This window comes from Acanthaster planci, linkage group LG14, assembly GCF_054643075.1.
Source record: "Acanthaster planci isolate LZ-2023a linkage group LG14, COTS_SCS, whole genome shotgun sequence".
In the NCBI taxonomy this organism is placed as follows: domain Eukaryota; kingdom Metazoa; phylum Echinodermata; class Asteroidea; order Valvatida; family Acanthasteridae; genus Acanthaster; species Acanthaster planci.
The window spans coordinates 3,148,344-3,158,827 of record NC_141790.1 but is presented as its reverse complement, the minus strand read 5'-3'; the positions used below and the strand labels follow the sequence as shown (position 1 = coordinate 3,158,827).

At 40.7% G+C, this 10,484-nt stretch overlaps 1 protein-coding gene across 2 annotated transcripts; it reads right to left on the bottom strand.

Annotated features, from left to right (window-relative positions):
- Positions 1–1,139: 1,139 nt before the first annotated feature.
- LOC110988426 (uncharacterized) lies at positions 1,140–10,449 on the bottom strand. Of its 2 annotated transcripts, none has more exons than XM_022251905.2 (7): positions 9,872–10,449; positions 4,966–5,991; positions 4,295–4,433; positions 3,946–4,110; positions 3,662–3,807; positions 3,427–3,503; positions 1,140–3,252 (listed from the first exon to the last, which is right to left on the bottom strand). In XM_022251905.2, exons 1-7 carry the CDS (start codon positions 10,005–10,007, stop codon positions 3,019–3,021), a joined length of 1,923 nt encoding a protein of 640 aa, XP_022107597.1. In that variant the 5' UTR covers positions 10,008–10,449; the 3' UTR covers positions 1,140–3,018. The 2 variants fall into 2 exon arrangements, with proteins under 2 accessions (XP_022107597.1, XP_087002102.1); XM_087145976.1 differs by lacking the exon at positions 9,872–10,449 and adding an exon at positions 7,251–7,425.
- Positions 10,450–10,484: the final 35 nt, after the last annotated feature.

Genomic DNA, 10,484 nt, shown 5'->3' with positions numbered 1-10,484 from the left:
GGTTCCACCGTAGTAAGTTAGTTGGCAGAGCTATATACTTACACCGAAGTCATACTAAGAACTAAGTGTAGACACGAGTTAGATAGTAGAGGTAAGAATTTTTTACTTATATCACACTGAAGCACTTTAAATTAACATGGAATTTTGAAAAGCGTGCGTATGATAGAGAGTACAGTATACAAACTGAAAAACAGGCTATTTATTCCTGGGAGTTTGTCAGCTGAGGAAAATATTAAGAGATGGGATTCAGCTCCTCCTGTTCTATGAAAAAAAATACACTCGAAATATTCTCAATAAACAACAAGTAAATCAACAGCCAATCAACAGCTTCGTTTGAGCCTTTTAATCATAAAAGTTTATGACATCACTCAGCCGAACATTTCTCCGTAAAAGGATGTGTTTAGGTGGTTGTATCGTTGCCTTTACGTTATTGTCAATAGATTACTTTATAAAAAAATCTATAGCCAGATATGTGTTGACTATTCATGCGGTAAATTTCGAGTTTAAGGGGCGAAATGTGGGCCAAATTTGCTCGTGCGAGCAGAGAAATCATATATCGTGACTGTACCGCAGGGGACAATGTGCAACATGGTATAAACATTGAAACTGGCTCAAAATTTTCGGATAGCCGCTCATCATAGACTATAGGAGGAAATTTGTGAGTGCTTAACTCGAAGTGTCTGAGATAATGGTAAACATGATGTTGGCAGCTGTTTCAGATTGAAAACGTGGTTCGTGAACGAGCATGTTGAAGGTTATTTGCATAACTTCCAACGATCATCGCTCACGTGATATGAATAACGCATGTCCTAACATTATTACGATAGTCTGTTCCCGTCCCTGCTGAAACAAATATCCCAGACCTTCCTGTGCTCTCCGTGTCGTGCGGCGGATCGTGGAATGAGCAATGTGGAAGATCTTTAAGGTAGAAAGCTTGTGGTTTTGAGTCTGTTGAGTCTATTGAGTTTGAGTTTCTTGAGTCTGTACAGACTCAAAAAAGGGATCGTATCCTTGCATGGTGCTACCGCAAGCTCTCCACCTTAGTTGTCTGTCACCATGAATAGCTTGAAATCCCATGGAAGATCTTGGAAGCAAGGAAAGGCAAGCACATGTATATACCCACACAAATGGTAGAAGCCTCAAAGTAACATTTAGGGTTTAATTCAAGTTTAAAGTCAAGTTGAAAACATACAGTATACATATGTGAAATTCCTTGGAACCTTTTAAAAAAGCTCATAATTATTTACATAAGCATTTGACTTTCAAGAAAATGAATAAAATCTTCACAAGAGAAAAACATGAATATACATAAAATAAAAACGAGTGCATAACGAGGCCAACTGTAATTAAATCAATGACTTGTTTAATTTTGTCGGCAAGTTGACAAAATGAATTCGACGTTGATGCTCGAAGCTTAAGTATACGTAACTCACATTTTACGACGCTTTTCTCGAAACTCCCAATGGCGTATTCTAAGACGTTTTACATGGCAGCCATCTTTCAGGTCAGCTCTTTTGTTCCATGTCGTAATATATTCACTTGAATGAACTAATACAATATGTTGGACTATCCCTAAAAGGTATACGAAATTAGACACGTTTCTAACCACGACCTTTGATATATTCATATGACTGACCTTTGACCTCCCAACGAATGCTTCGTAATTTTGAGCTTCGGACTGTATCAAATTTGCATTTTTTTTCTCTCGCACACATATACATAGCGCGGGTGCACATGTGTTAGCAAGCACAGTCAAATCACGGAGGGCGCTCTATCTATTATGGACTGTGCCCTCTACCGTTACTATTATCAGTTTCTGCTTGTGGCGCAGAGATAATGCAAATCCAGTCTTGTCCCAAGACTTATATTCTCGCAACTGAAAAGTTTTCTGTTTCTGCTGCTTTTGGAACAATGCATATAGCAAGCCGAGGTGAAACTAATAGTGATCGATTAGCTTGATGGGCCTAAATGACGATTGGCTTTGACCTGCCAGGTAGCCTGGCACGTCAGGAAGACCCTGCAGGAACTTCTCCACTGAGTTATATTGCTCTGAAAAATGGATTTGAAATTCTGATCTGAGTACAAGAGGGGCAATGCGTTTCATGAAAGGGTATAGAGTCTATATGTATATAATAGTGCATGCTTCTGCGTAAAAAAATTATAGTCTTAACGTGCAAATAGGTTTACTCAAACAGATCTAGCTTAAAATATATATACAGTTTTAGAGCAATCAATAGGAATGGTTATATATCCTTCTGGGCTTACAGATTTTCACTTTGTTGAACTAATCAAGTAATTTGTTAATCTGTCTCGATCGACGTGAGTTAGCGATCGCGTCATACTCCTGTTCTCTCTACTAATCGGCTAATACATCAACCTATCTCAACTATTCTCATGTGGTTCCACCGTAGCTGTAAGGGAGAGGGCTTCAATGACGTCACAGTATGAGCCAGTAGTGGTAAAAATGTTTCTACTTACATTACACTCAAGCACTCTAACTAATAAAGAAATAGCACTGAGTTTCGAAAAATGTGTATTTTATCGTGAGTACAATATACCAATTCTAAGAAAATGGTAGAAACAATTTATTTCTGGAGGTTGCTCAAAGGATTATGAAGTGGTGCGATATTCTGCATTTCATGTTCTATGAAAAAAGTTACATTCAAAATATTCTTAAACAAGAAGTAGCAGTGGTTTGATGTCTTTCCACTTAGCACGGGATGAATTCTAATTGGACGTTTATCAAATAGCCGGCCGCACATTAACCCATGCCTATCTGTAGAGACAGATGGTTCCCATGGCAATGTATTTTTAATTAATCAGTGCTGAAAGCTCTGTGAAGTTTTAATTTGGCAGACACAGTTAGAATGAGAACTGACATAGGTGCAAACTACGTCAAGACTATTACCTTTCCTTTGGATACCATGTACCAGCATAACAGACAATACATTATTTGGGTATAGAACTTTGCAAAACATTCGTTTTTCATTGCATACATTATGAGGACTGCTTGGCATTTTATTTTGCACCAGACTCGATCACCCGTTCCATCATCCACTCTATGCGTTCTCGTGTTCTCAGCTTTCGTGGTGTCTTGTACTGGTTGATAGAAGCCGTGGTGTGAGACAGATTAAAGTCCCGAAACTCCGAGAAGGTGCCCGGCCTGACAAGTTTAATCTGGGCTGGAGAGATGGTGCTGGAGCCACGTAAGCCTTTGTAGTAAAAATGATCTTGCTGGAGACACTCGTCAAACTAAACGAAAAAGTAATTGATAATTTCACCTTTGAAACCCCACTTTCAGACAAACATATAGCTGTAACACCATAAAATACCTACAAATAAAAAACAATTTTTTCCCTGATATTTTATGATTACAATGAATCGCTGAGAAGATAAAGCCAGTGACAAAGAATTGGACACAATTACCTTGGCCTTTTGTTCTTGGGTAACACTCAGTTTCCCCTCGCCTGGATTGATCTCAACAAACAAAATGTAGTACAGCTCTACCAGAAAGAAAAATGAATACAATATCAGACAAAATGACATAGGTTTCTACACAGCTCAAGATTCCCTGTGTATTCTTTGAGTATGCTGTAGGCATCCACTGTACTTTTCGATCCGGACAGTAGGTTTCTAAGACAAAGTGTTTTTTCCACCGTACCCGAATTGTCAGGATGGTAAATGGGACTCTCAGCGCCTGTCCAGTCCACCAACTGAATTCCATCGCTTCCAACAGTGGCTCTTAAGGCAACGTCAACAACTTGGGTGTTCATTTTCTCGTAGACCAAATTCAGATATTCCCCTGTCCTGTAAAAAAGGGACAAGAAAACTTTCTAAATTAAATTACATAGGTCAATAATCATTCTTAATTAGCAGTTGGTGCAGCCATTTTGAAGTCTGAAATTCTGATGGTTCACTGCCTTTGCTGAACACTTTTCTGGTTACCTGTAGAGCATGCGCATTGCTGGGCAGTTATCGTGAAATCCAACAATCTGGATAATGTCGCCATTTCGATAGCGGTAGAGTCCGGTGCGCGTGGTCATTACCAGTTCATATCTTGCACCAACCACCACCTCATTAATCAGAAGAGTCTTGGGATCTTCCTCCAAACTACAAAAAGCAACAAGGACATGTGAGACTGTTTGATTAATATGACTTGGATCATCTCGATCTGTTTAAGGTACTTTAAAATGTTGCTTTTCTTTGATTATAGTAAATGCAAACAAGGAGGGAATAATCCAGTGGTACTACTTTAATTTAATGACACTTTGATCTTTTATTTGGCCTTTCGTACTTGTTCTCCTCTGGAATGAATTCTAAAACTGCTGAGCCGGGCAAGAAAATATATCGTGTTTCTTTCTCCTGAAACCACAAGTTGGTCGAGATAACTCCACTCTCTGTGCAGCCGTAGCCCCAGCTGACGCAAGGAACACCTTTCAAAGACAAACCCAAGAATGAATGAATCATTGTGCTCGGAGCAGGTCGCAGGTCGCCTGATATCTTGCACGATATGCGGTAAAGGGGGACCCCCCTAATGTGATGCGCAAGCCGTATACCCTAAGGCTGTTGTGCTTATGACACCCTCCAAGAAATCTTATAGGGATTTCAATGATTCCATCAACACAAAAGAAGACACAATAGAGGGGTATATCACGCATCGTATGGATGATGATAAGTCGCTTTGCAGTTCCGATTTCGTGCGCATTTCAACAATGTAAACGCACTACTTCTTTAATTAATCAGGAACGTGCTTTCGACTGTCATTTCTGTGGTTGGCACTCGACACTGAATGGCTTCAAATTCATTTATATGGGTTGCAAAAGCTTAATTAAAACTCATTTTCACAGGGCATCTGCTGATAAACCAAGTCTGACTCATTCCGCAGTCATTTTTTAATAATGCTTTGGCAGAATCGAATATTCGAGAACACAAACTGTGACTGCCTCTTTAAATGTAAAATCTTACCAAAACTGTATGTTTCTTCAAGCTTCTTCCGGAAACCCAGGATATCAACTCCCTCCATGGCCACAAGATGGGGCCAGATTCTTTTCACGATGCCATGAAAACCCTTTTCGAATTCCCTATTCAGCTGGGAGACACGGGCCGAATCCGGTCTAAGATAATCTTTGAGGGATTGACGCACATTGGGGTCCAGTGGGATCTTGCAATTGATTCGACCGGTAGATAGGTCATCCAACATCGCTCGCCAGTTGATCTCCAGAGACTTCAGAGCCCGGTAGAGTTGAGGTGTGAACATGGCAGACAGCAGAGCCAGATTAGGGTCAGCTATCGCGAATAGCATGTGAACGTACACCGCAGATGGCTCATGGGTGATGGTGAAAGCCGGTGGAGGGGAGCTGAGATCAGATAAACGCAACGTGTCCCGATGATGGATGTAGGCGTAAGGAGAAAGAACCAGACCGGTTTTGGTAAGTGAGATTTGGGGATGGGTGTAGAGGAAACAGCGCTTCTGGACTGGGCTTGGCGCGGGAATGTCTCGAAACATTGCCATATGTGCGATTTGTGATGCCCAGGTATCCCCGTCCAACCAGAAGCTCGAGTACGGTATTTTCTTCCCAATGCCAGTGGTTCCAGAAGTGACACCAAATCGTAAGGGCTTCTCGTCAAGGAAGACCCCTTCCTCCCCATCAGCTAGCCGCTCGATGTAATCATTGAAGTGACCGTAGGTGGTCAGGGGATGCTTCCTACGAAGATCATCAAAGCACTGGATTTCTCCAAGACGGTTCTTGCGCCCGTACTCCGTCTTGGCATGTCGTCTGGTCAGTTCCCGAATCAGATCTTCCTGGGTTTCTAGTGGATGTTTCCACACGTGGTTGGCCTTTGCCCAGTTGAAGGGCGTGGTAAGTCGTTCCCCTTGGTGTCGTTTGTAGGACAGGAGTAGGCTGGTTAGCGTGTGGCTCTCAGAACATCGAAGGGACGAGATGTGGAAGGCAATCAAGGAAGAAATGAGGAGTAGAATCGCTATAACACCTTCACGCAGGAAGACACATAAAAAAATCATCCACACAAAAGGCAATTGCAACACAATTTGGCAATTCGTAAACGGCAATTGATAAAGTAAAAAGCTGCAGGGGTGGATCCGTTGGAATATTATTTCAACCGTAGTGCCATGTGACCCCTAAAATAGCAGCTCAGGAGAATTGGAATAACGTCAAATTGTGTTTGTCTGAAGTATTTCCTTTCCTTCCCATAGCGTTTAAAAAGCACCCAAATGTAGCCCCACCTCTAAGAAAGGCCACACACGTTACCTGAAATTATTCCCAAATTTTTCGGCCCGGAAAAAAAAAATAGAAAAAAAAATCAACCTCCCGAGTTTTGGCTCCAGATCCGCCATGAGAGGATGAGAGAGGATGATATTAGAATACTAAGTGTAACAGATTACATGTATACAATTGGGACAAAAAGTAACGTGCAACTGGTAGAACAAACACATTGTTTTCTCGAATTTCACAACTTCACTCATTCCTACCGGCTTTTCTTTTGATGAAAACAAAATGTTTCTAGAAATCCTAAATTACACGTGGCCCTATGGTATAACGTTGAATTAATCAAATTCATGCATACATGACATTCGTAATCGTAAGCTGTGAGAAATTGGGCAAAAAACGCCGCAGAAGTGAGAAAATTATTAATGAAAAGCGGGAGTTACGAAGAAAATTAATGGGCCTAAAGAATGACGAATAAAAGGAAAACTGGCTAGCTTGTCGGTCTTCAAAAGTTGAAAATATTATACTTATTGAGCTTTATGGAACCATTAAAAATTCCCTGCTATGCCAAGAGGAAAATAATTACCCATTGGTTCCTACAACACAATCGACAATATTGTTTGAATGACAAGAACCCTTTTTCAACAACCTGACGAACAATGAAAAAAAAAAAGGGTTTCCGTGTCAATCCCAGTTTTCAGGCGAAATTGCTTTGGAATGGTCGATGATCAGATCTCTCGACCATCTGCATTATCCCAAATCACACATCCCTGGAAAAAAAATGACGTGTGGGAAAACGTGCATGCCATAACAAAACTTCCGAACTGCGGAACCTGCAGGGTGTGACCTTTCCGGTATACGTATATTATATTCCTATATAAGTCGGTTGAACACTATAAAGAACGTAGACGCAGTTGCATCGCGGGGCAACAGAGGGAGATTCTCAATCCTTTGTGGTGGTACCATACCGTGCTGTAGAAATTCGTCTAATTATAATATTTGGTTAAATCACGTATCATTTACCTTCAGCGATTTGCAGGATGTAAAACATGTAATCCTCCAAAAATTGGCAATGGCTGAATAAAATGGCAGCCAAGAGGGAAGAGATAATCCCCCAGGCAGCACAACGAAACTTCCACATAGCCGCCATCCTGCACATACATGTATTTACTGTTCACAAAGCGAAAAAAATCTGTACTCATGACGCCACACTGGACAAAGTTTGCTTATGTTACTGCCAACTGTAATTGCTCAGTGGGGCCTGACAAGGGAAGTGCAAATGTCATTCAATTGTGACTTCAACATTTGTTGATTGCTACATTGAGGAATCATGCTGTGCAGGACGAGTGGGCAGAAATCCGGCGGGGGGGCATGGGGGATGCATATTCATGTTGTATATTCCCACTTTTTGAGGGGGATGGGCTGCTTTGAATCATCCCCCCCACCTTAATGGTGAGCAAAATATTCAAACAAATTGTGAAGAATTTGTTTGATTCCCAACAACTAAAATGAATTTAATATCACTCAAAAAAGGGAAAACAATTCTGAAAAGCCATGAATATGCCTACACATTAAAATACCATGGACATCGACCCATATTCAATGTAGATGATGCCCCCTCCCTCCCGCGCTTCAAAGTTTCATGTGTGGGCAAGTCATTCCTCCACATTTCCCCAGTCCCCATCAATTTCCGACATGGGAGTTACGCACCGTGTTTCAAGATTTTAAAACTTTAGTTCGTAGGGTTGCCTGGATTTACAAAGGAGGAATATCCAAATAGGCTGAACCTGAAACATGTTAGTGACAATTTATGTCTTTGTTTTAACTACGAAGACCTCGTAACTTGTGACTGGTCCTGTTCATGGTCTTGTGTCTGGTCTTGTGATGGTCTCGACTACAACACTGATTAAAATTGAGCCAATTTGCGCCGTGTGTCATGTCGATCGGGGAGCTCGATTTTTTTTAAATAAATGGTTAAAATGCCATCCAACCAATATGCAGTTTACCTTTTGTTGATAAACACAGTACCAAAATACAAAAAAATGTTTAAAGGGCAAAGTTCATGTATACGTACTGAAAACATGAAAAGATAAAGAAGAGAATGTTTAAAGGGCAAAGTGCATGTATATGTATCTAAAACATGAACACACACACACACACAAATATCCACACAAAAAGCAACTTCAACACAGTCTGGCAATTCGTAAACGGCAATTGATAAGGTAAAAAGCTACAGGGGCGCATCTGTTGGAAGATTAATTCAACCGTAGTGCCATGTGACCCCTAAAATACCAGCTCAGGAGAATTGGAATAACGTCAAATTGTGTTTGTCTGAAGTATTTCCTTTCCTTCCCATAGCGTTTAAAAAGCACCCAAATGTAGCCCCACCTCTAAGAAAGGCCACACACGTTACCTGAAATTATTCTCAATCTTTTTCAGCCCGGAATAAAACTTAGAAAAAAAGTTCAACCCCCTCCCCCAAAATTTTGGCTCCAGATCCGCCCTTGATAGGCAGAGAGGATGATATTAGAATACTAAGTGTAACGGGTATACAATTGGGACAAAAAGTAACATACAACTGGTAGAACAAACACATTTTTTTCCTCGAATTTCACAACTTCACTCATTCCTACCGGCTTTTCTTTTGATGAGAACAAATAAGATGGGTCTCTACTTAATGTACATGGTGTATGCATCAAATAACAACACCCACAGACATAGTGACATGTATGGGTTATATATGTATTGCCAAAAAATCAAAATTGTGCTCCAACCCTGATATCTAGTGTCACTTTTCTGTATTTTTCTCGCGTCTCACAGTCGTATATAGTGGACCGCTTTCAGAAGTGTTTTTGAACGAGAATACCTTAATTGGACAGGCCGTGTATCAGATTAATTGACAGTCGTATGTTTCTTGAAATCCTAAATTACACGTGGCCCTATAGTATAACGTTGAATTAATCAAGTTCATGCATACATGACATTCGTAATCGTAAGCTGTGAGAAATTGGGCAAAAAACGCCGCAGAAGTGAGAAAATTATTAATGAAAAGCGGGAGTTACGAAGAAAATTAATGGGCCTAAAGAATGAGGAATAAAAGGAAAACTGGCTAGCTTGTCGGTCTTCAAAAGTTGAAAATATTATACTTATTGAGCTTTATGGAACCATTAAAAATTCCCTGCTATGCCAAGAGGAAAATAATTACCCATTAATTCCTACAACACAATCGACAATGTTGTTTGAATGACAAGAACCCTTTTTCAACAACCTGACGAACAATGAAGAAAAAAAAAAAGGTTTCCGTGTCAGTCCCAGTTTTCAGGCGAAATTGCTTTAGAATGGTCGATGATCAGATCTCTCGACCATCTGCATTATCCCAAATCACACATCCCTGGGAAAAAAATGACGTGTGGGAAAACGTATATGCCATTACAAAACTTCCGAGCTGCGGAACCTGCAGGGTGTGACCTTTCCGGTATACGTATATCATATTCCTATATAAGTCGGTTGAACACTATAAAGAACGTAGACGCAGTCGCATCGCGGGGCAAGAGAGGAAGATTCTCAATCCTTTGTGGTGGTACCATACGGTGCTGTAGAAATTCGTCTAATTATAATATTTGGTTAAATCACGTATCATTTACCTTCAGCGATTTGCGGGATGTAAAACATGTAATCCTCCAAAAATTGGCAATGGCTGAATAAAATGGCAGCCAAGAGGGAAGAGATAATCCCCCAGGCAGCACAACGAAACTTCCACATAGCCGCCATCCTGCACATACATGTATTTACTGTTCACAAAGCGAAAAAAAATCTGTACTCATGACGCCACACTGGACAAAGTTTGCTTATGTTACTGCCAACTGTAATTGCTCAGTGGGGCCTGACAAGGGAAGTGCAAATGTCATTCAATTGTGACTTCAACATTTGTTGATTGCTACATTGAGGAATCATGCTGTGCAGGACGAGTGGGCAGAAATCCGGCGGGGGGGCATGGGGGATGCATATTCATGTTGTATATTCCCACTTTTTGAGGGGGATGGGCTGCTTTGAATCATCCCCCCACCTTAATGGTGAGCAAAATATTCAAACAAATTGTGAAGAATTTGTTTGATTCCCAATAACTAAAATGAATTTAATATCACTCAAAAAAAGGGAAAACAATTCTGAAAAGCCATAAATATGCCTACACATTAAAATACCATGGACATCGACCTATATTCAATGTAGATGATGCCCCCTCCGTCCCGCGCTTCA